General features: G+C 32.7%; 11 protein-coding genes across 11 annotated transcripts; 5 read left to right on the forward strand and 6 right to left on the reverse strand.

Annotated features, from left to right (window-relative positions):
* Chro.70594 (hypothetical protein) lies at positions 1-1,582 on the reverse strand (the record flags this gene model as incomplete). The annotated part of the gene is made up of 1 exon (XM_662609.1): positions 1-1,582. A coding segment is annotated over one exon (1,582 nt), but the record flags the coding sequence as incomplete, so codon positions are not given.
* A 1,050-nt stretch (positions 1,583-2,632) lies between these two features.
* On the reverse strand, positions 2,633-2,929 carry Chro.70595 (u6 snRNA-associated sm-like protein). Its single annotated transcript, XM_662610.1, has 1 exon — positions 2,633-2,929. The coding sequence occupies one exon, from the start codon at positions 2,927-2,929 to the stop codon at positions 2,633-2,635; it is 297 nt and encodes a 98-aa protein (XP_667702.1).
* Positions 2,930-3,554: 625 nt separating this feature from the next.
* On the forward strand, positions 3,555-5,531 carry Chro.70596 (hypothetical protein). The annotated part of the gene is made up of 1 exon (XM_662611.1): positions 3,555-5,531. One exon carries the CDS (start codon positions 3,555-3,557, stop codon positions 5,529-5,531), a length of 1,977 nt encoding a protein of 658 aa, XP_667703.1.
* A 47-nt stretch (positions 5,532-5,578) lies between these two features.
* On the reverse strand, positions 5,579-6,754 carry Chro.70597 (hypothetical protein). Its single annotated transcript, XM_662612.1, has 1 exon — positions 5,579-6,754. The coding sequence occupies one exon, from the start codon at positions 6,752-6,754 to the stop codon at positions 5,579-5,581; it is 1,176 nt and encodes a 391-aa protein (XP_667704.1).
* A 354-nt stretch (positions 6,755-7,108) lies between these two features.
* Chro.70598 (hypothetical protein) lies at positions 7,109-7,909 on the forward strand. The annotated part of the gene is made up of 1 exon (XM_662613.1): positions 7,109-7,909. The coding sequence occupies one exon, from the start codon at positions 7,109-7,111 to the stop codon at positions 7,907-7,909; it is 801 nt and encodes a 266-aa protein (XP_667705.1).
* Positions 7,910-7,999: 90 nt separating this feature from the next.
* On the reverse strand, positions 8,000-8,983 carry Chro.70599 (hypothetical protein). The annotated part of the gene is made up of 1 exon (XM_662614.1): positions 8,000-8,983. One exon carries the CDS (start codon positions 8,981-8,983, stop codon positions 8,000-8,002), a length of 984 nt encoding a protein of 327 aa, XP_667706.1.
* Positions 8,984-9,362: 379 nt separating this feature from the next.
* Positions 9,363-9,893, reverse strand: Chro.70600 (hypothetical protein). The annotated part of the gene is made up of 1 exon (XM_662615.1): positions 9,363-9,893. The coding sequence occupies one exon, from the start codon at positions 9,891-9,893 to the stop codon at positions 9,363-9,365; it is 531 nt and encodes a 176-aa protein (XP_667707.1).
* A 344-nt stretch (positions 9,894-10,237) lies between these two features.
* On the forward strand, positions 10,238-12,910 carry Chro.70601 (RIKEN cDNA 2610034K17). Its single annotated transcript, XM_662616.1, has 1 exon — positions 10,238-12,910. One exon carries the CDS (start codon positions 10,238-10,240, stop codon positions 12,908-12,910), a length of 2,673 nt encoding a protein of 890 aa, XP_667708.1.
* A 310-nt stretch (positions 12,911-13,220) lies between these two features.
* Positions 13,221-14,792, reverse strand: Chro.70602 (hypothetical protein). The annotated part of the gene is made up of 1 exon (XM_662617.1): positions 13,221-14,792. The coding sequence occupies one exon, from the start codon at positions 14,790-14,792 to the stop codon at positions 13,221-13,223; it is 1,572 nt and encodes a 523-aa protein (XP_667709.1).
* Positions 14,793-14,997: 205 nt separating this feature from the next.
* On the forward strand, positions 14,998-16,743 carry Chro.70603 (hypothetical protein). The annotated part of the gene is made up of 1 exon (XM_662618.1): positions 14,998-16,743. One exon carries the CDS (start codon positions 14,998-15,000, stop codon positions 16,741-16,743), a length of 1,746 nt encoding a protein of 581 aa, XP_667710.1.
* A 615-nt stretch (positions 16,744-17,358) lies between these two features.
* Positions 17,359-27,045, forward strand: Chro.70604 (hypothetical protein). The annotated part of the gene is made up of 1 exon (XM_662619.1): positions 17,359-27,045. The coding sequence occupies one exon, from the start codon at positions 17,359-17,361 to the stop codon at positions 27,043-27,045; it is 9,687 nt and encodes a 3,228-aa protein (XP_667711.1).
* The last annotated feature ends 421 nt before the right edge of the window (positions 27,046-27,466 follow it).

Below are 27,466 nucleotides of genomic sequence, written 5' to 3' on the forward strand. Positions count from 1 at the left end.
TGAATATAAAATTGTTAAACTCGTGGTTTAACTGATCAAACCTAATTTCAATACTTTTAATTTTATTGAAAGCATATTCTCTAGATTCGCTCATCAAATTTTTATTATCAATTACAGCTTCTCTAGATTTGACTCCATAAAGCTCAACAGACTCCCTAAGCTTTTCCATTCTTTCAATAAACTGTGCATATCCAGAATTAGAAATAACAGGCTGCAAGACTGAAATCTGGTCATTGTCTGTTACAACAAATTGATTTGCTACCTCTGACTTCTTGGCTTTTAAGCTTTGACTATGTAAAATTAAAGTGCTTTCCATGTACTGAATCTCTTCTAAAAGGGACTTATATGTAATCTCGTTTGCTGTTCCGTGTACAGTAAAGGACGCAGGTGAGGTTGCCATGAACATATCCATAATACCAACAAGCTGGAGTTGTAATTCACTCATTTCTTGCTTAAGTAGTTGAATATCTTTATTTGTAGACTCTAAACTACTTGGCTGTGGATAAAATTCTGAATCACTATCTTCAACAAAACTCTCCTCTGTAGGTGTTTTATTTGAACCTGAATTGAAGTCCCCATTAAAATACTTTGCTTTTCCATCCTGATCAATCAAAACCTTTCCTTCGAGTATTTTGTCCTTATTTTTTGTGAGAAACTCCTTTAGATAATCCTTTCTCTCCTTTAATCTATTGAGAAGGTATTTATAATCTGTAATACTACTCGAATGTTTGACAAGCAAAGGACCATCTAAATTGGCATCTTCAGATTCATCCAATCCTAAAATTTGGTTTTCAACTTTATCAGCATTTTTATTCTTATTAATACCTTCATCATCTCCAAGTAATAATGATCTAATAGACCTGCAACCTTCTGGAAGTTCTAAATCTCTTAAAATGATGTTATTTAGTGCATAACATAAATTTTTGGAATCTTTAATTTTTTCAATTAAACTATTTGCTAAATACATATGGGAAAGAGGTTTCATATTCCACCTATCAGCATAAATAAAAAACATCATTACTGCAATATTGTTCCAATCTTCATCAATATCATAAACGCTTTTATCTTCAACAGGTGAAAACGAAAAGATATTCCATACTTCCTTTTCTTCCTCTGCTTTATAAAACTTATCTTTATTTCTAAAAGTTGAAGGATTTACTACATCCAAGTAAACTGTTAAATTCTTCATAACTTCATATATTGAGCTAGTTTTAGTATTTAAAGTTACTAATATTATTCCGGTACCTGATGATTGAACTGCATTCAGATCTATTTTTGCTCTTGGGAAATATCTTTCAATATCTGAGCTAACGCTAACACACCCGTCAAGTGCAGGATTGTCTGGATCAGTTACGCAGTCAATAAATTCTCCGATACTATCCATCATCCAAACATTACAACTTACATCTTCAGGAAGCTTCCAGTTATCGTAATCATCATTATTGGTTTCTTCAGGAAAAATTTGTGATCTTTCAAATCTAACAATGATAATTTCTCCTGCATATTTAGGTATTCCGAACCCTCCATGTGAACTATAATGCTTCAATCTCCCTGTTTCATTTTCTGTGATAAGCTCCGTCATTTTGTTTTAAAAGCTCTTTTATATTAATATTATTTAAAATATTTTCATTTAACTAGAGATCTTAATTCGCTTAGTTCATATAGTATGGTACTTTACGTTACGTATTTACGTGTTATACCAATATTGTTCATAACTAACAGTTACCTACAAAATAATCTTAATAAAAGAAATTTAAATTGAAAATATTTAAGAGAAACAAATGTCATATCTAAAATCACCTTTAAAAAGATAATAGTAAGTCGATATTCACTTTTACTGCAATCTAACACAAATATTAAACTCCACTTCAAAATTATAAGTTCTAAAAATGTAGGCTATATATATTAATACTTTAAATTTCAAAAATCCTATGTGATATAGTTGAAAATCTAAATAGATTTGGATAACATCTTTTATTAAAACTTGAATCAATTTTTCAAATGCTTATTTTTGAACTGACTACAATATAGTGCATGCGAGGCAGCGCCAAATCACACGAATATTGTTGGCGCCTATTTGAAACAAATTTGTGTGGTTTTTGATATAAATGTAAGCTGAAAAAGAAAATGTATTTTTTCCATTTTTTTCGCAAGTTAAGGTAGGATTATCTTTTGTAATATTTTTAAATTACTTAGGTTGATAGAATGTTTCTCTTTTTTGCAACTTGACTAGCCATTAGAGCAGAAACACTTTTAAAGTAGAAATGTACAGAAATGAAATATTAAGTAATTTCTCCTCTAGATTGAGAATTATGTATCGCTACTACGAGAATAGATGGAATGAGCTTATATACAAACAAAACGATGATTTAGTAATGATGCTGAAAGAATATAACTTAAAAACAAAACGCGTTGGCAAATAACCAAGGAAAAGGGATAGTTAAAAAAATAATGTTCTGTGAACCTGATATAAAAAGGAATATAATTTAAATAAACTTGATTCTACAGAAAGAGCGTTCTCTATCATCAAGTACAACTTTTTAAAGTTGGGAAAAGCAATACATAATTGAAAATAATTTGGTTATTGGAAATAAATAGTATTCAAGGATTGAATAAAAATAATCCAAAACCTTTAAGAATCTGAAATCTTTTGCCTCTTATATACTTGTTGGTCGTTCTCAAAGTCTTGAGTCAAATCTTCATATCCCTCTCCTACCATTCCAATACAATCGCCACGTAAAACAAGAGACTCCATACTTACAGTTTCTACTTTGTTCAGATCTTTATTATATATCTTTTCGGAACAATTTTGTAATACTATATTTGTTAGCTGATCAAACCCTACCAAATTCCCAACATATACTTTGTTATCAACTGTCAATACGCTCACAGTCTTGTTGATAAACTGTTCTAATGTAGAACTATTCATCTGCTAATTCTAAAAGTTGGTAAAAAATATGCAAATAATTAATAAGGACCAATATAAATATATATATTTATATAGATCAGTTTGCCAATGTATTTTGGAATCCTAATTTTTTTTAAACCTTGAAAGTAACTGGAATAATTGAAAAAGTCAGTTCAAAAATAGAGAATCCTAAGGCATTGTCTAGCCACGTATTTAAGATGAATTCTTATTTAATATATTGTTAACAAATAAATTTCCTTGAAAAATAATTTTAAAATAATTTTTCTGGTCTCATTCTACCGACATCAATGGACCCTCATCTTGATACCGGTTTTTGACTATGAGTGCACTTTGGCGGGCTTCAGGAATAATTTATTTATTAAGCTGATGAAAAAATTAGTATACAAATAATTTAGATTACCGTGAGTTTGAAAGAAAATTTTCGGTATTATTTGTTCTCACTGGAAAGAAGATACAATCTCTTGAAGGTATAAAGTAAAAGTCCCTTATATTCGTATCAATAATAAGTGGCTCATAAAGCCATTAATAATAAATTTAAAATACGAAATTTATGTGAGAATATAAGTAATAAACCTTTAAAGTGAGGGAGAAAGAGGTAGGATTTTATCATATTGAGTACGAAACCATGTATGTGGGCTCTCAGAAGAAGAATGGAGTTGTGGAATTAGAACTTGTGGGAGAAATTCCAAAAACTGAAAGGTTAGATACCGATATAAACTCTCCCGTTTCATATGATGATTTATTCGAAATTATACCAAATTCTAGAGGAAGAAAACGCAGTAATGAACTGAAGATTGATATGCCCGAGGACTTAAACTCTCAGATGGCTGAACTTCTAAAATTTTGTGGTATTAATGAATTTGATGATGAAGAATCCCTAAATTCAGAAGAAAACAATAAGCAATCAAAATATAATAAGGACTCTAAAAATGATAAATTACTTAAAGCTCACTCTATAGGTCCACCATTCCTAGTCAGATTAATGAGGTATAATTTATTGGAAAATAAGTTTCCTAACTTTTTTGATTTTGGGGTAAATTTAACTTTGCCTGCTTCTTTTCAAGTCTCTGAATATCGCCTTCTAAAGACAGTTCATCCCAGAGATAATCCATGGTACAAAGGTTGTAATAAACTTATTTTATTAGGAATCCCTTCATCTTTACGTCCACATGACTTGAAGGAAATTATCCTATCTTTTGCTAATAAACCAGGGTGTAATTTAAAGATAAGAGAAACAGAAGTTGAAAATTCTAGCCCAGATTTGAAGTCTTCATCCCAGAAGTCCTTCTCAATTACAGAGTTAGGTATAAAGAACTTCACAAATTTGTTTACAACAGAAAATAAAGGCCACTACTTAAATAATTTATATCAGCCTTCTGGAACATTGGTAAAGAGTCATATGAATATGGCAATATTAGAATTCCAAGAAGAAGAAGATGCATTTGAATTTTGGGTGGCGTTAAGTACCGGACTATTTCAATGTTATGGAAGCGTTTTAACAGCAATTCCTGACCCTTCTGGAAAGAGAATTCTTGCCGAGGGAATGTTAACTGTATTTTCCCCAAAAAATATTCCACTTATGGATTCTATTGAATCTTTTACAAAAAATATTCTTCAAAAGAATTGTCAAAACTCAGATGAAGTAGAACTTGTTTTATCTTTTCCACTTATTGGTTCATCACGTTCTATTGATACTTTAAAAAATGAATTAATCCAAATATTTAAAGATTTACCAGAATCTGACAGTTATGTAATTGAAGAAACTGTATACTGTCTAACAATACGTTCTAAGACTCAAAAAATCATGGAACTAATTAACAATCGGCTTTTTCAACTTTGTACTTTCAAACTGACCTCAGAATCCAATCAGATGAATTTTATGGATGAGAATAATCAAATTATAAATACTGCAATGTTTATTTTCAAGGATAAAATTTGTGAACCTGTAATAATTCAAGGGAATTATGATATTCATCCAATAAAGCACCGTACAATTGAGCTTTCAAGCTTTAATAAAAAGCATGAAAAGAACTCTAAAGTCAGTTTTTCCTCAGTAAACCAGAATGATCAAGACACAGAGCCTGTTGGGTTTCTTTTTAAGAAATTTGAGGAATTAAGAGAAGCTCTTCAGCATGGGCTAGCACCAATCTCTACAAACTCTGGAGACCAGAACATTAACTCTGACCAAAATGGTTCAAATAACGCTAAGAGATTGCTTAGAACCCCTTCAGAAATTTGTTCAATTGGTGACTCGAATTCTTCGCAAATAGCATCTAACACAATGAATACTATCAACAAGAAACTTTCTGGAGTCCAAATAGATGGACCATTAAAGAATGAAGAAGAAAATTTCGTACAAGAATATCCAGATTCGCATTATAGACGCTCAAATAATAGAAAAAGAACTCTCGAAAGTTTAGATGAGGAACCTGAACTTCCAATAGGTTCAAATTCTGACAATAAAAATGTGAACGGGTCAAATAAAGATGAAACACAAAGATCTGAAAACGATAAAGCTGAGAAATCTACAAGCAAGAGGAAAACCTCCGTTGAACTACCTAGGAAAAACATTAAAAGTAGCTCATCTAGGAGAGACTCATAATATTTAGAATTTAAGCTCCAAACTTTATAAAATATATTATTTATGAACTATTCATTTCTGTTAATTTTAATAGAGGAAATAGTTTTATATACCTGTTCTTCATTACTTATGACTCCTATTTCTTGAATTCCAGATAATTCATTAAGCTGAATTTCAGAGATATATCCAGGACCAAAGCTTTTTTTTGAGTATGTTTTCACAAGATTACTAGAATTAAATGTTAATTTCTGTTTTCCACTTTTAGTTCCGTATTTTGTATTGATAAAGGTTACATGTGGGTTATAATCCTGTACTATAGAATCTTTTAGATTTTGTGATTTGTTACTAATCTCTGAATTAGAGTCAGATATTGTTAAATTAACCCCATATTTTATCAGTATCTCGCAAAGTTTAATCCAAAGTCGTTTAATCATTGCAATTTTATGATTTTCAGATATTTTTGCATATACAACTCTAGAATTATGAGGAGATCCAAAGTACCCTAATCCATGTAACTCCACAGGAAATCCCTTTTCAGAAGATGATTCTTCCAAAATGTCTTGAAACTCTTGAGTTTCTTTTAATTCGAATAATGCATTTTCACACTGTAAAAGTTCTTGAGGTGTTTCTGCTCGAACTAAACCCAAAGTTATGTGCAATTTCTTTTCACCAATAAAAAATGTCGGTTTAATTTCTCCGTACTCTGCAGATTCATTCACCACTTTTTTTAAAGCTTTGAATTCCTTGAATAGATTTAAAGAGTGTTGATTAAATGTTAAACTGAAAAAGTGTGTTGGAGTTTGATTTACCTTGATATTTTGATCTTCTTCCTCCAAATAATCCGCAAATTCCAAATGATCAAAATTTGAGCCAAGCTTAGTAGCTTCTTCAGATTCTTCGCTTTCAGAATTTGAGAAATTACTATCTTCCTTAATAACTTGCACTTCGCTTGTAGGTATAAATGAGAGTTTTTTCAACAAACTTGCTGGAATCTGACTCAAGTCCACATACTCACTCACCATCCTCCCCCTTTCTTTATCCCCTGACCTCTGAAAGATGTTGTCTCGTATTTCAACAACTTTTACTGGCGGGAATAAAATCATCTCATCTAGCTTTTCGATTTCATTTGAATGAAAATGACTATCCTGAGGAGAATTATTATCATTAAAAGATTTCTCTGCCCCAGTAACTCCACTTTCTTCGTTCAGTTGTTTTTTAGATTCTTTAATTTTTTTTGCAGCCATAAATCATTCTAATCGGTACCCTTTATTTCCTCAATTTACTTTTACTACTTTAAGCACTGCAAGCAAACAGAGAGCGCCAACTAATGGCGCCGTTTGTCGATCTAATTTACAGCCAAAATTATTTAAAGGGGTGGGCTTAATAATATTCTGAATTTACTTAAGAATAGAAACGGGTATAATTTGACTTGGAAATAGCAGGAGGTTGCAGATGTTTTATATTTTTTGTGTGAGCATTTTCATTCGGAAAATACACTCGCCTTAAGTAAATAGTATTAATATACCGATCGCATGCTGGTAGTTACCAGGAGCTAAACAGTAAAATAAAAATAAGATAATACTTGTTTTAATGAAACCATGGATCAAATTATTGACGATGATGAGTACAATTCAATTTTCCCACTTGAGAAAATTGCTTCTCATTTGAATATTTCCTTAAAATTCCTAGAAAATGCTCAAATTCAGTGGATGAATGAAAAAGAATCACTCCTTCGTGAAATTGAGAGACTAAGAATGGAAAATAGAACTCTAAGAATGGAAGTTAGAAGTAGTGAAAATATTGAAAGGAATTCTGTTTCAAATACTCCAAATAACAACAGAATTAAAAGTTATTATGTAATAAACAATGACTCTGGCCAGATTATTCCTATCCCTCCAAATCCAGTAAATCAAATAGTCGGAAGAAGCTGCAGTAGTTCAAACAATATTAAAAGAGTGAACGATGTTCTTGAGATTCAAAATATTACTGAAAGAAATTCGAATGTTATTCCAAATAGAAATTCGACTTCTGCACCGAGAAGTATCCAAAATGATCAGATTTCTCCAGCTACAAGTTCACAAAACTGCCGAGTAAGACATATACAGCTTGAAGACGAAAATAGCGACCATGAACCATTAGAGGAAAAGAAAAAAGCTATTAAGTATAGAGAAGTTGGAAAAAGTATTGGCAAAAAAGAACAAAGAAAGAATCTTGAAGCATTCGAGTGTACCGAGTGTTCTAAGTTTTACAAAGCTATTAATAATAATAGAACATCAAATAGCCAATCAATGTGTAAGCATCTAAAGCAAAGCCTTCTTCTTCAAAATTCAGGAAGGCATAGGTTTAAACATCCTCCAACTAAATCTCCCCCAGGGTACTGGGATTTGGATGAAATTTGATATTAAAACAGTATAATAAAATTATGTTAACTTATTATTTCTATCATCTTTTTCTTTACTTATATTTCATTTTAAATTATCAATATGTAATTATCCGGCATTAGTAAACGGTAAATCTTTTCCATTAGGTATTAAGTTAGAACCAGAATCGGGGTCAGCTTGCAGTACAAAGACAGCCCAATCTCTTAAGATGTGGTTTATTTCTTTCAAGAAGGGTGACTTACATTGTAAAGGAGTACAATTTGCAGAATGCACCGCTACAACGAGAGAGCATGCTGGCTCTTTAAAAAATTGTGCCTTTTTCTCCATGTACTGGAGAAGTGGAGCAGTTGTAGCTTGATTATTACCCATAAGTTGCCCAAGATTTCCAGAAATAATTATTTCTTCTTCTGTTTCTTTACCAAATACATTACCATAGTTTCCCATATATACCCCCGATAAAGGACCAAATTCCAATTCTTTTTCTAAACCAGGCTCGAACATTTGGGTCGCTAATGTTCCTCCAAATGCCATTTCTTGGAGTCTTCTAAGCATTATATTGTTGTTATTACTAATATCATCCCATTTCCTTTTACCCACTCCAATCTCAGATTCATTAGCTTTTAATCCTTTGGAATCTCCACAAATTCCTTTATCTTTGATACAATTCTTTGAACTGTTTTCAAATTCGTTAGCTCCAAACTCAACATCATTTTCCATATCAATTCCCATACCTCTCATTTGAACAGCTTGGATGTCTGCTTGACTTTTCTTCACATAACGAGAAGAGGAAGTGAACAAATTGTTTGAAATAGTGTCTTGACCTCTTGAACTAGTGTCATTAAAGTTGATTGGAAACTCTTGATCATTCTTATTTTCTGAAATTTCGTTTAAAGTTTCAAAGATATCTTCAACTACTTCATCTGATACCATATCATTCTCATTAAATGTTCCAGAAATAATTTTGTATGTCTCATCTTCAGGAATTTCTTCTCCAAACTCATATTTTTCGAGTGCTTTAGGAGGAAAAATAACGTTGAAGCCCTTTGGACACCAAATTCTGCCTCTTGTATACTTAACAATATTACAAATCATAGTTACTCTTTGATAAAAAGCAAAGTTTGAGCCAATATATGAAGGTTGGGAATTATCTGGACAAATTGCTATTGGTGGAATAACCTGAAATGCTTTGCATCCTTCAATTGAATTAACAAATCCTGCTGGACAAATTCCTCCATCCAATTCCTATAAATAAATTCAAATGAATTATCATTAATAATTTTATCTCCTTAAACTTACAGAAAATGGAATAACACGATACCCTTCGCATGCCCATGATATAATATCTGGAGTAACCTCTCCTGTATTTGAATTAGTTTCTGATTCGTACTTAAGTCTAAGTTTCATTCCTGCTGGACATGCTAAAGAAGGTCCTACTTCTCTTTTTTCCTGGCAAATTCCTATTTTTAATAAATTAAAAATATATTATATTTAATATAAGTAAATTTATTATGGTAAGCCAAAAAGAATATTTTGCAAAATTACCTGGATATAAAGATGACTGTTTAGGAATAGTGCCTGACGCTGAGCTAACAAATCTTCCCATATCACCAAAGCACTCTGTTCTTGGTCCCAAGGAAACCTCAGCCATACAAAGTGGCCCCCAAGGAGTCCAGCCTTTTGGGCATCTGACCTGAACAGGTCTAATTAATTCAGGTACCCTATTATCTACTCCTTTTTCTTGCTTTCTAGTTAAAATTGGTTCAAATTCAGGTTTTTTTTCCGTCAATTTATGAAGCTCAAGAATCTCTGTAATATTTGCATCATACCTGGGAAACTTGTCTTTCCAAGGAAGGGGCTTGTAATCTGACTTTAATTTTTGAGGTCCATACATTTCAGCTGGGTTTGTAGATCCTGAAAAGTCATGCCTTTCTTGGGCCACATTTCTTTGCGACAATACATATCTAAAACCTAAAACAAACAGTAGCAATATCAAAAAATTCATTTTAGAACTAGAAAATGAGTATCATCTGCCCAGTTCAATCCATATTTCTTGAACTTTCATTAAAAAGAAAAACCTTATTGCATGTTTTTTTATAATATTACCAAATTACCCGCCAAAACGATTTTTTGATGATACCCCAAAAAGATCGATAAAGAAAAAAAAAACAGGATAAGCAAATTATTACGTGAAAAGTGGGGAAAACTTTGATACACATATTTTTGTGTATGAGCCCTAATAGTGAATTAGATAGTAGGTAGCAGAGAGAAGCAAAATATCTTGGAGTTGGAACAATGTTTTGAAGTTAATGGGATCAGAAAGAAGAACAAAGGTATTTCCGGTTAAATATGAATAAAGAGATTGAAGTATCCGGAATTTATTCATTACCTGAGATAGATAAGTTAATAGGAGAAAAGGTGTTTTTTTCATCTGCTCTACAAAATAGTCTTTCAAGCAAAAATGAACAAGAATTAAAAATACATAGTTATCTAAATCAAGATTTAAGCGGATCTATCTTAGAGACTGAATCAATTTTGAATAAAGTATTTAACACTGATAACTTTTCTATGACGGATTCGTCTATTTTGGAGAAAAACGAAGACAATATAGTCGATGAAATTTATCAAAAAGAAGAGTTAAATAGTCATTACGTCTCAGTAGAAAACACTCTAAAAGAGAATCAAAGCATTGAAAACTCTTTGAGTGAATTTTCAGATAAAAAAGGAGTAGCAACTCAAGATGATTTAAACGAGAGTTCTGAAGGGAAAAGTAAAATTAATATCAACGAAATGGAGCATCTTATGGATGCTGATGCAAACTCTGTTGGGTCTGAGGTGGATTCTCTGGATGGATATACAACATTTGATTATGGGTTTGATGGGAGTGGGATTATTTCTTCTGTGGAAGACTGGGAAAGTGACGATAACTCGGTAGTTTTTAGATATAATGAAATGGCCTGGCCAGAAGAGGCCATATTAGAAGGAGCAGAAACGGATGCAAATGAAGTTATAGAAAATATATGTGAAGAGGATGACCCAGATAAAGATTTAGGTGAAGCTAAATTTGAAGAAGAAATTGTACCTAAAGAAAGTACTCCTGAATGCGAGGATTATAATCAAATCTCAGTTAATGAAGAGAATTTTATTAAAGAATCCGAATTTGTTAGCAGTGAAATCAAAATTGGTGATGTTGAATCTATTGGCAGAAGCGATCAAATAGATAGTGATGAAAGAGATATTATTTATATAAAAAGAAGACCAGGTTCTGAAAGCAGCTTTCATGTTGAAGGAGGGATGATGCACGTACCTTCAGTTGAACAAGAGGTAGTACTGGAAAAAGTTGCGGGAGAGAGCGCTGAGGCTTCTCCGTCGTCGACAAAATTCAGGAAATGGCTTTCAAATAACTCAGGAACCTCTAAGATCCATTCATATTTAGGAAATTTTAGAGGAGAAAATTTCAAGGATGGCTCTGGGATATCTGGTTCAAGTACCTTGAAGAGTTTATTTAAAGTTGGAGGAGTTTTTAGAAGATGTGGGTACCTTTCAAACTCTTCTTTTAACTCAAATCTTGTTACAAGTTTGGGAAGTATTATTAATCAAGCAGAAAAGAGCAATAGTCGGACGTTCAAAGGCGATGATTCTGGCCTATCTCATGTAGAAGTCTTAAACGGAGCTCACGAAGCCAGAAGAAACTTGAGACAGCGTACCCTTCCGATGAAGATTTCTACAAAATTTCAAATAAGCAATAAGACAAGGAAGGCAAGGGAAAATGATATTGGATCAATTTGGCTGATAAGAGAAATATATTTATCTTTAACGCCTCAAATTCTAAAGCTATCAATGAGTGTTGATGGAGAGTGGTTGATTTTAGGAAGTCAAGATGGTAGTATACGACAATGGAAGTTTAAAGGAGATGAATTTGGAGATTCTGGAATGATTTCGTCATCAGGTCATCAAATAGAGCCATTCTTTAATGAAAAGGAGGACTTTAATATTCAAGCTCATTCAAATGCAATCATATCTTTGCACTGGGAGAATAATGAAGGAAGCCATAGGTTCCTCTCAAGCAGTATGGACAGAACTGTGAAGCTTTGGGAGGCAGGCTCTACAGAACCAAATGCTGTAATTAATTGCTCAGATTGGCCGACATCTGTTTCTTTCCATCCAATACAAAAAAATATTATTTTTATTGGCTCATTGGATGCATCTGTACAGATTTTGAGACTAATTCCTAACGATGATTCCCCAAATAAATTCCTAACCAAAGTAGTTGAAACGATTAGAGTACAGGATTTATTGACTTCTTTATCTATTTCACCTAATGGTAAATATCTTGCTTGTGGATTTAAGGATGGGGGAGTTGCATTTTATGATGCTAGAACTTTAAAGTATAGATGCGATGTGGATTGTAGAAATAGAAGAGGAAAATCCTCAAAAGGCAGAAAAGTTAGTGGTATTTCTTGGAAAAGAGACAATAAAAGTGTTTTAGTAACGACTAATGATAGCAGAGTGAGATTATTTAATTTGAGTGATTTGTCAACATTTGTTAAATTTAAAGGCCATATAAATGAGGAAACTCTTCTTTCTGCTCAAATTTCTAATGATGAAAAATTCATAGTCTCTGGTTCGGAAAATGGGTACATTTGTTTGTGGGATCTTCAACCAGATTTTGGAAGATCCATTTTTGGAATCCAATACAACAAAAATAACCTACATGGCTCGAACTTCCATCCAAATGTTACCAGCAACCAAATTTCCTTAAGATATGATAGGATTAACATTAGAAGAGGTCCCACGCAACATTGTGTTGATTCATTCAAGGCATTTGATTCGTCTCTAACCTCGACTATACTTGCTCCTCCTGCTTTTTCCAAAAAAATTATTAAATTCTTCAAAATGAATCAAAGAAATTCATTGAATTATCCTTCATTTGGAACCTACATTAATGAAAAAAATGCTCAAATATTTATCGCTGTAAACAGAAATGGACAAATCAGAATTTTTATGAACATTCCTAATTAAAAACAATCTCTTATAATTAGGTTATTCTTTATTTGTACTCTGATAAAAAACATTAATATCTTTCAATCTATTCCTAAGATAATAATTCTATCTTTTCGTTCAAATGCACATTATATTCTTGTTATGAAGATGCATATTTCTTTGTTTTTTCTTTATCTAAATAGCTTTAAACTTATATGAAGGATAGCAGAATTCTGTGTTATTCAATAGCAATAAATCAAAGTCTGAAGTAATTACATCAATAAAACTCGGGTATTAAATTTAAGACTCTTTTCCGATCAAGGATGAAATATTTAGTCTTTACTTTCTTTCAAGTAGGAACAAATCCAACTAAGTTGACTATTTTTAATTTATTACTTGAATCAAATGATGCATTCAGGCAAATATTTCCCTGAATAAAACGAACGTATAATAATAAATTATCCATAGTGAAATTAGGGTTAGAACATTCAGAAGATCCTTTATTGTTTTCAATAGACAGTATTCTCTCGGCTACTTGCCTGGTTAAACATACATCCTCCAATAGTAATTCATCCCACGGCTTTGGTAAAGGCATTGGATAATGAATACCTAGTTCAAGGAACATTTCATCACTATTTACACTCCTTCTAGAGTTAATTACAACAGCTTCAACCCAAATGACTAATTCATCTTCATTTTGTGGGTGATAAATTTCATTTAAATCTTCAGAATTAGCTTGTAATGCCGATGGAGCTTCCGATAAATTAAATTCATGATTATTATTTATATCAAGATAAGAGCTATTTAAACCCCCGAAATTTTCATCTTGATATTCTAAATCCTCTCTAATTTCAATATCAGCATAATTTTCAAAGTCAAAATAACCTTGTAAATCGTCTACAATACCGACATCCAATATTTCATTTTCCTTTTCTTCAATGGACTTAGGAAAAATTTCAATAACTGAATTAGAATCAGAATCAGAGTTATCTGGTTCTATAAAGCATTCATCTTTGATTTCTAATTTCTCTAATAATAACTCGTCTTCAATCAAAGAGTTGCTTAAAAAAGAATCTGAATTAACTTGATTCAGTGCTTTTTGGTTTGAAATAGCTTTATAGTTTTCTTCAAATATCTCATTATCTTTTTTTTCCTTTAAGCCTGAGTTTGAAATCACAAAGTTTGAGTATGACCTGATATCTAAGATCCCCTCTGGGGTTTTAATTGGTTTCTTAACTAAGTTTTCTGACAAAATAGAGGAGCTGGAGCCGCTTTTAGGCTTTTCTCCTGTATTTTCATTGAGCTTTTTTACTCGATCATAAACACTTTGTTCAGCATCTTTATGCATGATAAAAGTAAGCATTCCAGGTAATAAAAGCATGACTCCTCTTTTGATTTCAGGCTCACCTGACAAAAGAACCAATATATGGGCGTTGTTATCTCGCTGATTTGAATCTCCATTTTTTTCAACATGTTCTCTATATTTGCACCAAAAGCTTATGAATTCATCTAATTCAGGCATGTACCTATATTCCATTGCAGAGCATACATTTGTGCCATCTGTTAAAATGAGCTTCATCATCCTATTCTTAGAAGGAGTAGTTATTGATAATTGCTCCATCTTAGATAAATCTGAGTTAAAATAGAATCGATTTCTAGACTTAGCCTTGGAAACATCCTCAGCCTCTATTAATTGCAATAAATGAACTCCTTTTAAGTTAATTTTATGCAAAGAATGAATATCCAAAGGTAGACTTCCTTTCTTAATAATTTTTGATAGGTCCACTGAAAGCAAAAGTTTTAAAAGTTTGTCAGAATAATCATCATAATCCTCTTTAAATGGTTCTAATAGCTTTTCAACCTCCTCACAAACTTGAATTTGCAAGTCCTTCAAAATGTGTTCAATCAAATTTTCACTCATCAATCTATTCAATGTTCAAATCTCATTTAACAGGAAGAAAATGTATTTTGCACATTATAAATTCATTTGAGCTACTCACTATTATTTCAAACTAATTATTTTTTTCTTTTACATTTGGATCAAATATTGTTTGGTACCGTACATAATTTGGCGGGAATTGCAATTCCAAAAATAATCAACAAAAAAATAAGAGAAAGTTAAGATCATGTTTAAAAAACTTAATATAAAAGAAAAGGGCTGTGATAATGAATCTTTACTCTCTGACAGGTTTCATATTCAGAAAATTCTTTTAGATTTTGATAGGGAAGCATCCATTCATCTAGATGACGAAAATACCGAAGAACTACTTATTCAGTTTTCTAAGATTTATTCAGAATATGTCATTCCCTTAACTGCAGTTACAATAAATGAAAGCCTTGTAAAAAGTTGGAGTTTGTTTGATATTTATTTAAAATTAGAATTGTGTGGTGGCTGTATTGAACATTTCATATTAGCATTTCAAATGATTTCTAGTATTATTACCACAAATCCAAATTCTGTATATTTATTATTTGCTCCATTAAATGAAAGGACTGATATATGCCCAATAAAGTACATATGTTTGATGTTAAGTAATTCTTTTTATGGTTTAGATCCCAAATCACCAGAATTTGAAAATTTGTTAACTAGTATTAGTTTTTTACAAACTGATTATATTGGAAACGGAATTGAAGATGAATTTATTAGAAATTTAGAAAATGGCCAAAAAGACAATTTGAAAGCTATTAAGAATGAAGAAAGTGAAAATAAGAAATTCAAATTAGAAGAATTGGCAGTAAATTTAATTACTGACTCTCTAGATTTACTTGAGCTAATCCTAAAGTACATAGATGATTTATCATTGATGTATGAAGTAGATTTCAAGCAAACTGAAAATTTTATTATTTGCATTAAAGCTTTAATAGATACGTACTCCCCTATATTTCAAACAATTCTCTCATCTAAAATGATGTTAAAATTACATGGGAAGGAAACTGATAAGATTAAGGAAACACGAATTATTGTTTTGAGGATTTTTGAGAGACTGGCTTTGGTTTTATTTAATACAGGCCTACTTCCTTACTTTCTTGAATCCCTTAATAAAGAAATAGTTAGTAATCAAGGTACTGTTTTTGAAAGTTTGATGGATATTCTATCTCCAGATTTTCCGAATTGGTACACATTTAAGTACAAAGGGCTGGAAGAATTAAAAAATTTCATTTTTTCTTTACAGCTTCAATTTACTGGATTCTTGTTTTTAAAAACCATATGTAACACTATAGAAGAGCCATCTTCAGCTGTTAATATGTTCTTAAATGTAAGAAAGCATCATATACCTTTTGATGAACTCCCTGACTTTATCTCAGAATCCAATTATTGGTTTAGCGACATTAAAGACAAACTCGACTTTGATAAAGAAAACACTATTTTTGGAAATTTCTCGGAATATGGAAATTCTTTACCAAAATATGTAAACAGTATTTTCTCCAATTTATTCTATAGGGTAGCTGCTGTAGCGTTTCATAATGGGCTCAAACTCCAACAGAATATGATCGATTTTTCTCAAATCACTGAAACATTTCATGAAGGTGTTATTGGAAGTGAAACTCTGGCTCTAAAAAGACTTTACTCTCTTAAGACTGATCTTTTTATTGTTAATACCCAAATTATTACTTTTATAATTTCTTCAATTGTTTCAATTTCTGCAGAAGTTGTTTCCGATGATGAATTTATAAAGTCTAATCCTACAGCAGAAGTTATTTCTATTCTTCACTTGTTTTTAGTATGGATCTGCGAGTTTGTATTTGATTACAAATCTAAAATTCCAATATTCTATCATATTCTTGAGGAAATTAATATTATAAAAATTAGGCTTCCTATACTATACAATGCCTTTAATAATAAAGATTCTACAAATGATAGTAAAATATAGTATATTTGAACTAAATCCAGACAACTATTGACTCATGTGTCACAAATATGAATAATTATTATTCTCAACAGGGATTAATCTCTCTAGCTCCCCTATTTCTTAAAGTATTATTCTATTTAGGCTACACACTAAATATATTATTCATATTAAAAATCACACAAGCCAAACTAAATTGAAGAGTCATTTAGTTTCGTAGTTAAAATAAATTTTTTTTCATTAAATAGACAAATCTTTAGGGTGGCAGCTTAGGGAAACTTGTGACATAACTCCTCTTACATCTTGCTTTGGACTTGTTTAATTTTACTTGGAGGCGGAGATAGGCTCATTCTTCAGAAAAAATGGCGCGCGCTTGAAAATGTTTATTTTTGTGTTGTATTGATAAAAATACTATTTGTTATATATAATAATTAAAAAAAGAGAGGAGTTTAAAAACCACAACATAGATAAATTTAATAGATTTAGAGAAACAAAAGTAGCTATTCAACTCATAATTGATGTGTCTAAGGTTGAAAACAAAGGCAAAAAATCTGCAGAATTAACACTGAAGAATTTATGACAAATATTAATTAATTTAGGTGGGAGAAGAAAATAGTGGCAGGAGCCTTAAGATCAAAGATGGATAGAGACAGATGGATTGGATTACTGAGAAATTGTAACAGATCCCTGCTTTCATTCCAAGTATATGCAAACCACCAGTATACAGAAAAGGGGAGTACCCAGGAAATAGAAAATCTGGTTCTGAAAGACATTCCTCTAGTTATTCGTGAGAGGATTGAGTATTATACAAAAAAAAGTGTTATTCCTCAAAATATTTCTCCTGAGAGTCAAGTATTTTCGGAAAAGGATGTAATTAAGACAATTTCAAATTGCTTTCAAGTAGAATCAGAAGAAGCCTGTCGAATTTTTAGAGGCTTTAACTATTTAAGAGAAGGTGGTTTCATTATAAGATTTACAAATACAGACGACCAATTTTTATCAAAAGAGATCATAAATAGAAACGGGAATGATCCTGAAGGTAAATATAGTAATGCTGGAACAAACTCTGGAGGAGTTTTGGATTGTTTTTTTTCAGATGTGGACTTAATAAGCAAAATATACGACTTCATATTACAAGAACAGCTTTCTCTACTAGACTCAGTGAAATTCATGTATGAAAATGCAAATTTTGAAAAAGAACATTCAGGCTATGGAGCAGTTTTAAAGAAGGCTTGTTTTGGAGAAGTCCTCTGGGGGAAAGACCAAGATCAACCAGCAAAAGAAGGGATTGGAAAACATTCTTCCTCATTCAATATACTAGATGAGCTTTGGAGATGGTACTCTAGGTTAGTTAATGACCAGTTTGTTGATTTTGACAATCCAGAATTGGAAAGAGTTTTTGGAGGTCCTCTATTACAAGCATATTCTAGACAACTACTCGAGTCTAATCTGTTACACACCATTTTGGTGGTTCTCCAAGCTCATAAAGGTTATATGGGTAGTTTAACTGGTATTCAAAAGAAACCAGAAACTGAAGTGAGCTCTAACAATAATAATAGAATTCCTATTGGGGAATCTCTTTCAAGGTCTTCACCTCTTAACAGATGTAGAATCATCATTTCTGAACTCCAGTCAAAATGCTTCCTTGGTAGTCTTTATACTTTATATTCTTCTAACAGTGGAATTGGCATAGGGCCACTCACATTTTGTGATAGCAGCTTGGCTCACTCCACATCTATGATAGATCAACTCAGACAAACTGCTTCCAATGGAGTGCTTTTGGCTAGCTCTCTAATACTTTCATTCTCTCCAAAAGAGATTACAATTAATAATGAAGATTTGGGCTTTTTAATCAACGTTATAGTAACTTTATTACAGTCAATATGTTCGAATGATTCAGGAGAGATTTTATGTGATATTCAACAAGAAAAGTATAACTTTTCTACTCCTGCGAGAGCTAAAGCTGATACATTTAGTAGAAATGCTCAGAAACAACTATTTATAAGAGGTAACTTGCTTTTGGTTCATGCTAAGGTTGTAAAACCCTTATTACCTGCTCTAATATTCAGCTATGCTTCCATAGTTGTACAAACTCCAAATAGAGATTCACTCTTGGCTCCTATTCTTGAAGCTCCATCATTCTTTCAATCCTCTGCATTTTCTGATTCTTTGGAAAGTATACTTCATGCTCTCAGTTCTCAACATCCTCTTAAACAATATATTTCAGTTTCATTACTTTCAAGCTGTGGATTGGAAAACAAGACAACTCAAAACAAAACTTTAGATTTGGATGATGCTTACTTTTCAGAAGATTTTAATAATGATAATAAGAAAAATATCATTCTGGGAGAAGCCTTCGGAACATATTACCAGCATTTGGTTCTTTATAGTATAATTAGAAACACAGTTTCAACATTTTCACTCAACTCCTTACCTTTAGTTGCAAGAATTTCGAAACATCTAAGTTTCTTACTCAGAAAAGAGCCTAGACTGGTTTATAGAGAATGTTGGAGAGGGGACTATTTCAGACAAATTGGAGTCCATTTAATCATTGAATTATTCATGTCATCATTTCCATACGGAATTGTCGAGTTTCTTGATCTCTTAAACAGTCTTGTTCCTGACTTTAATTCAATTTCAAAATTCAATCAAGCTGATATCGATATGGCCAAGCAATCATTCAAGCTTTTTATGACTTTTTTGAGAACTCCAATTAGAAATATTTCCTTTCCTCCATACCTTTCCTCTCTTGGGTTATCTCCTATTCCTGTTAATAATTGGAATCCGGATTCAATAAAAAATGATTCTGAATTCCCTGAGCTTCCTCTACATTTACAAGTATCACGCTTAGAGACACCAGATTTGGCTCTTGGAGCATCTTTTTCTCAAGCATCCCTCGCAGGAACGCTTGAAGGATGCTTGTTGGACTTTTTAGAAATCAAACTCAACGATGTAACTCCGCTTTCTGCTGGATTTCCAAATGCAAGAAAATGTCTCACACCACTTAGAGTACTTCCTATTGGAGTTGCTCAGTCAGTTCCTTTAAAGTCGCTTTTAATCGAAAACTCGGAAACTAGTTTTTCTTCACCTCTTTGGTCAAATTCTCCCTATGGAACTTCTTATGACTTTCCTGAAGTTGAAATGCCACCATATTACCACATTTACAATTCTAGAAGCAAGTTAGAAGAAAGTAAAAAGCTAAGAAGTTCCGATCTTCTTGATATGAATAAGCTTAGACTTCCTTCTGAACTTAATAATAACTCAACAGAAATTAGGCTTGGAGATTTGGACCCTTTCACAATAAAATTCTGTTGTAAAAATATTCAAAATCCTGATTCTTTGCCATCGCTTCTCAAAATTTTGTTGTTGATCTGGGAATCTATTGGCCTTTCATTATCACAATTTGGCGGAAACTTGATAAAGCAACATATTGAAATGTTGGTTTCACTTAGCGAACTTATATATAGACTTGCATCATTCCACCCTTCAATTATATTTGTTCTTGATCAGGAAATCTTCTCATGGAATGCACTAATTCCGAATGCTACCCAACAAGGATTAAAAGCTTCCACTAGATTTGGACTTTTACCAATCAAAACTATACAAATGCTGAAGGGAATTTGCTATCTAATTAATAACAAGACTAATGGAGAGGAGACTGTATCAGTTACTTTCCAAACTATTCCTAGACTCATTAATCTTCTTCAAGTATCCCTCCAACCTATTGATTTACTTTCAATCGATGACTCAGTTAATGGGAACTTTTTAAAGCTTCAAATTGGTTCTAAAGAGTTTAATAGAGAAAATAAACAAGTATACAAGCAATCAAAGTTATTTAGCTTTCAATTCCCATGGAGTCACCAATCTCACGATATACCAATGTACTGGCTTGTTCCTCTGTTGGTTTCATGTCTTGGTTCGAAAACTCTTGTGGATCCGGCTACACAAAGAGATTCAGGTTATTATTCTCCAGTGCTTAAAGGAATACAGGGATTCAACTTGGATGAGCTTTTTAACCTTGTATCAAAATCTCTAGAAATTGTCGAAAAGCAGCTGAAGTCATATCCAATTACTGCTCAAATTCTTGAATTTATTGTTACTTTACTTAACTTTTGTCCTGCTTCATTTTGGGGTCTCGGATGGGACAGACATGCAAGACTTCTGCTTTCTACTTTGGAAGAATTTAGCTATAGTTCATCTACAACAAATAAGATTATTAGAGATATTCAGTTTCTAATTAATGACTGCATATTATATCAACAATGCTCTGAAGAGTTGGAGCAGAGAGATTTATTTGGATTTTTTGGTAGGATCTCCAACTTTTCAATTCATACCGTTCTTTCTAGAATTTCAAGCTGGCAATTCAATTTGGAGTCAGAAAGGAACTTGTTGTTTCTACGCTCACTTTCAGTGTTTGGATTACTATTAAACTCAATGGACTCTGCTACAATAATAAAATCTGACGAAGATTATGAACAACAATTAAGTGAAAACATGATAAAGACTGAAGTTAAAGATAGCAACTCTTATAGCCTAAAAGATATTGTTCCCAGTATTTCAGGAATTGCGTCATCTAATCATCGTGCTATTATAGCTACTCTTTTAAAACACATCACTGAAACTGGCTTGATACCTTCATTGCTTACAATACTGTCTTGTGAATACAGCATTCACTCCCAGTCATTTAGAAGGTCGCGGTATTCGCAGTTAGCAAAAGATGAATTGAATGATATTCCTGCTCCTTGGGAATTACTTATTTCAAACTCTGTAGTTGCCCAGGCAATGGAAAAGAATGAATCTCTTTCCTTTACTCTCGCTCTCCATCTTCAACATTCAAACTCTCAAGTTATGTTTTTAGATAAACTCCTCGTTCCTACGTTTGAATGTAGTAATACTCTTCCTAACAGAAGCGGGGAATTATTCTCTTCTCCAGATGTTATTGTTGCTCAACAGGTTGTAACTGAAGTTCTCAAAGTAATTCAAAAATTGCTCAACTCCGTTGCCGATCTTCAAACCAGTTCAGATATGCTTTGTTCTCTAAGAACAGCTCTAGTTCAATGGATTTTATCCTCTTCATCAAATCAAGGCTCTCAGATTTCAAATAGTCTGCTGAATTCCCCAAAGTTTAGTTGGTCAGATACTGACATTATCGCAAATCATATACATTCAAGAATATCACTGCTTTATCTTTCAAAGAAGCCAGTAATGAATTTAGTAAAGTCTTTATTTTCACTCATGCTTAGCTTTGTCCCCTCATCTATGGCCTCAAATACTCCAATTGTTGCAGCAAAGCTTCTCTCTTCATTCTGTTATATACTTTCATCAGAATCTTCCGTGAATAACTATGAGCAAAGCCAAGTACAAAACTCCAGATTGGACATAATTCTTGAGCAAATTCTCAAGCCATCTGCATCTCTCGGTTCAATACAGCAAGATTTCTTACTTTCACTAACAAATACTAAACTATTTCCATTGCTGATCAAACTTCTATATCAAGAGCTCGACTTTGTACTTTTAGCCCCGATTTTCAGCTTCTTAAAGACCTTTGACTTCTCTGAAACTAAAATAAATAGTCAGGACAAAACCCCAATTGAATTTTGTAAAGTGGTTTTGGAGCTCATTAACTTATTTTCTGCATCCCATCCTTCAATGCTTATTGGATCAACTAAAAGCTTTTCTTTTGAAAGGCTGGATTATGTTTTGGCTCACTGTAAATCTAATCTCACTATTTGCTCTGGTAATCAGATTAATGGGTCTCCTTCATCCTCTTTTAGTAGAATCGGGTTAATTTGCCATGCTATAGTTGGAATCCTTGAGAAATGCAATTCACTACTAACATGTATCAACAAGGCTAATCTAGTAATCTCCTTAAATATGCTCAATATTTTACATCTAATTCCTCTTTCATTAAGTATATTGAACCAACTTTTTGAAAATACAAGATCAAAGGATTTCTTGATCAGGGAAATGTTTATTAAAACTAAAGATAAAGATAGCAGTCCATCAGCCACTTCAACATGGAATATTGTCATTTCAGTTACACAAAATCTAACTTCTCTTTGGAGTTGTCTTCAACTTGATTCCAATATTTCTCAAGCCAAGTTGCAATTGTTAACTATAATATCTTCATCTGTTGCGTCTACATACCACTTAACATCCAGGTTTATCAGTGTATCTACTCATCTGAGCTTTAAAAACTATGACAAACTTCCAGTTTTCTTAAGAGAACGAAAAATATTTGATTTTGTCAAGTACCTTGTTTCAGACAAAACTATAAATGAAATTCTTCACTCCTCCAAGAGTTCCAAGCTTATTTTTGGTTTATTCCTTAGATCCAATAGCCATTTTTCAGAAGTTGAAGATAAACTAGGAGTGCCAATTAAATATTGTGTATTCAGTAGAAGCAACTATGATTCCAGTAATGATTCAGAATCGGCTAAAACTCAAAGCTCATACTCAGATAATTCCTTGGAACAATTTGTTAACAAATATTACTTTGAAAGATACCTCAAATTCTCTCATTTGATCATTTCAAATGAGACAATTAACAATCTCACAGAATTTAATATATCAAAGATTTGCGAGTTCAGAGATGAAAGTACTAAAGATTTGAGATCAAGTTCCTTTGATCCCAGCAGCCAAGCCTTCAAGCTTCCTCCTTCTAACAACAGTGAAACTTCTCAGCTTGCTACACTTGAAATGGTATGGGAATCTGGACAGCTTTTAGCTCCAAAACAACACTTTTCTCCAAATAATACGAGCCTTGAAAAGAAAGAAGGGTCTTTACATGTTAGAGATGAAGAATCACTTATCAAACACTCTGTTGTTAGTTCCAGAATTAAGGAAAGGCCAGAAACTTTATCACCTCTGCAAATATCTAGGAAGGAGGCTTCTAATTCAGGATTAAACAAAATTGTGGAAATACCTTCATTACTTTCACTAAGAAACTCTTCTTTTATTCATAAAACAAGGCAATGGGGACCCGAATTTGAACTGGATGTTTCATCGGTGCTCTTACTCCTTTCATGCTCAGCTGCAGCTTGTATTTCTGTTCCTCACTCAGAAATGGATATTCTGTCCTTACTTACCTTTTCTAAAGAAATGATATTCCAAATCCGTCGAGAAAATTCATCTAGGAGCTTTCTGGAGTCGTTCATGTACCTTTTAACTAGCTATAATGAACTTATATTCTATCTAAAAACGCTACTTCCTGTAGTAATTGCAAAGTTTAGTAACCTGGTCTCAAACTCTTTCCTCTCAGAATTGGCAGTACTTTTTGACTCGACAAAACTAGCCTTAATTAATCACTGTATTAGTCTAGCCCAGAAAGAAAGCCACGATTTCGAACTAGAGGGAGATGATACAAGTCCTAAAACTCCCATTCTGGATGATTTGGGACAAAGGAAACCTAGATTCCTTCCAAATCTAATGATGACCATTGTATTTTCTACATGCACTGACCTATTGGCTTTTGACCTTGTATCTAGTGTCAGACTTATTCTTGGGAGAGCAGAAATGATTGAAACTCAAAACTCATTGAAAGCCCTTAAATCCTCCACAGAGGTGAAAAGTGGTGAAAAGAATGACTCCTACACGCTCAATCTTACCCCTATTGCTCCAAATAGCTCATCGGTTTGCTTATCTTCGTCCTGGCAAGATCTCAGTTGCCAGAATTTAAAAAATAACCAGAGATTAAATGATGAGGCTTCAGAGTTTAGAGGCTGTGTTGGGAACTTAATCAATTATATGCCTGTCTCAGAATTTTCTGAAAAAAGCCAGAGATCCAATATCAAAAGATTGTTTTCTTCACTTATTGAGCAATGTTGTAGGTACATTATTAGAAATCTAAGAACTATGTTGCTAAACCAAGAAAAAGCAATTCCGTTCCAGATTCAAACTCAGAATAAGAACGAAATATCTACGTATAACTTTAACTTCAAGAACATTTGGATGATCCAATCTTCCCAGACGACGAAGAGTTCAGTTGAAGTTCAGGTCTCACAAGAAAATGATATTTGTTTATCCTGTGATTTAACAGCTGCGGTTTACCTCCTCCTATTTGCTCTCAAACAGTTATCTTCACTCTCAGAAGTAGAAGATATCACACCAATTATAGAAAGCACTACAATATCATTGTTGCTAGAGCTAACTTCATGTTCTATGCAATTTTATAAGAAAAACGGAAAGTTCATTCACAGAATTGCAAATGAAGTTGGGAATATAGATTCGAATGGTACTTTACTAAACTTTTTCTCAAGCTCTTTGATAGCTCTCCCAATCCTTTGTCTTTGCATTCCTGCAAAAATACTGGAAGTTATATATATTGAAAATAGGAAAAAGCTTCTTCAGGATATTTCATCTGAGTTTACAATGAATACTTCGAACTTAAAATCTCCGATAATAACCAGAATCAAAGAATTACTTATTACAAATCCTCTTATGTATGACTTCAATATAGATATGGCTGTCAAGATAGTCCCATTATTAGATTCTGTAATTCAACTAAGCTCTTCCTGTCTTGAAAAAAATGAAGCTCCCAGTTATAGTTATCAACAAGCAATTATCAGAAAAGGCCGTATTGAGTCTATTGGATACTTTAAACCTCTTAAAGTACCATTTCTAAGCTGGAGTGAGGCAGCTTACCACTCTTTACTGTCATCTATAATGTCTTGCCTAGCTGCAATTTCCTCTACTCCCCAAGGATGCATGCTTACCCTTAAGAGTGGAATACTAGTACAAATAGCATCCAATTTCTTCGTTAATGGGTTCAGATTTACCAATATTTCAGCTCCTTCAAAGCAATCATATGAAAACTCTGATGTTACTCCTGAAATACAATCTATTATAACCTCATCAAATTCATCTTTCTGGCCCTCAACCTATCTTATAGTCGAACTTGGAGATCAAACAATTAGAAATCCTATGCATATTTTATGGTGTAAGCTAATTTCTCTTGCAACAAATATATTTGTATCACTCGAAAAATCCTCAAATGTTATTTATTCAGAAAGCGATACAAATTTACAAAACAAAAGTCTTAATGTATCTGTCCAAGGAGAAACTGAATACAGACAGCCTATGAATACCTATGCAGGGAGAATGATGTTTCGTGGACAATCACCTCGTAGTCTTAGCACTATTTCTAGAAAGTTTGCGAATACAAAAATTGAGGGAGAGACAAATAAATATATCTCGGAGCAACCTGTTAGAGATGATTCTCAGGCAAAAGAAGAAGTATTGAAATTTATTCAGCTTTTAGAGCCAAGAATTCAACTAATTCTCTCCGAGCAAAGACAAATTTCCCAACTTGCAACTTTGGAAGAATTTAATCTGGGTATTGATTTAATCAGAGCAACTATTTCTCTGAACATCCCCGAGCTTAGGTATGAATTGACAGAAATTCTTAGAAAATCTCTTAAGACGGTTAGAGGCATATCTGTAGTGTCTCTTGGACGTGGAATAACAGAAACCTTTGACTTGTTTAAACCAACTTCAAGAACAGAGAGAATTTCAGCAGGTCAAATCCCAGAAACTTTGAATTTATACCATTTAGATAGTCTCCCTGCTCAAGTACCATCCATTTTTCACCAACGTTGCTGCATTCTTTTATTGAATTCTGTTAGGAGTATTATTGATACATTTATCTCAGAAACCGGGTTCTCTCTCGAATTACGTGGATGCAGAGAACTGCTCATGCAACTGTTTCATGATACTATGGATTTAGGTCGTCCAATACTGCAACTATTGGAAGATATACCAAACCACTGTTATTCTGTCTTTACGATTGTAAAATCCAAAGGTGGGGAATCTTTCCTACCTCTATCTTTAAATATCCAAGCTCTAAACCCTTCAGAGCCTTCAATTGGTGATTTCCTTCCAGAATATAAAAATTCATCACTGAATAAGAACAGTGTGGAATTTAGAGGAATAGCCAGGGTCTCAGCTATTACAGAATCATGTTGCCTACCAGAAATGATCACTTTCAGCTCATTCGTACATTTGCTTAGCTCTTTGGTTGACAATATTGCAATTTGTGGAGCGAAGTGCCTCTATACACTTGAAAGTTTAGAGGCTTCAGATCAACATAATGACACTATTAGAAGATTCTTAGAATTCCTTCACCTTTCTCAAGGTCTCAACTCTTCTTCGCTTTTGGATTCATCAAGGAAATTAATTGAAAAGGTGTATGCAAATCTTAAATCTAAGCTTGGAGATCAAATTAATGTGGAAGTTGTAGGTCTTGTTGGAATCAAGAAAGATCCCATTCATACACTTTTATTTGATAGACTCTCGAATACAAATAGTAATGCAAGTTCTGGGATATAAACAAATTAATATACTTTAGATTTGTTTTATAATAGTAATTAATGATCTAAATGCTTCAATAATAAAAATTAATCTACAATTCTTATATTTTGTATTCCATCATATTTTTTCAAGTGTTTTCAATTTATATTGAACAGAATTTTTGAATCCCCTCCAATTTATCTATCTCTATATCCGGAAAATTAACATAACTAACCATTTAACTTGCATTAAATTGCCTTTCTTTAGTCATAGGATTTGCCTTTTGGATCAATCTTGAATCTTTTTTTGGATTCCATCTTGCAATTAGCTCGCTCATCTGTATTGCAACAACTGCGGATGCCGAAGTTGGAGATAGTCCTGAATCTTCATCTTCTTTTCGGGTATTATTTCTGCCAAAATTAATATTTGAAAATTTATTCTGTTCGTTTGTTTTATATAT

This window comes from Cryptosporidium hominis (assembly GCF_000006425.1).
Source record: "Cryptosporidium hominis TU502 chromosome 7 CHRO017136, whole genome shotgun sequence".
Taxonomy (NCBI): Eukaryota; Apicomplexa; class Conoidasida; order Eucoccidiorida; family Cryptosporidiidae; genus Cryptosporidium; species Cryptosporidium hominis.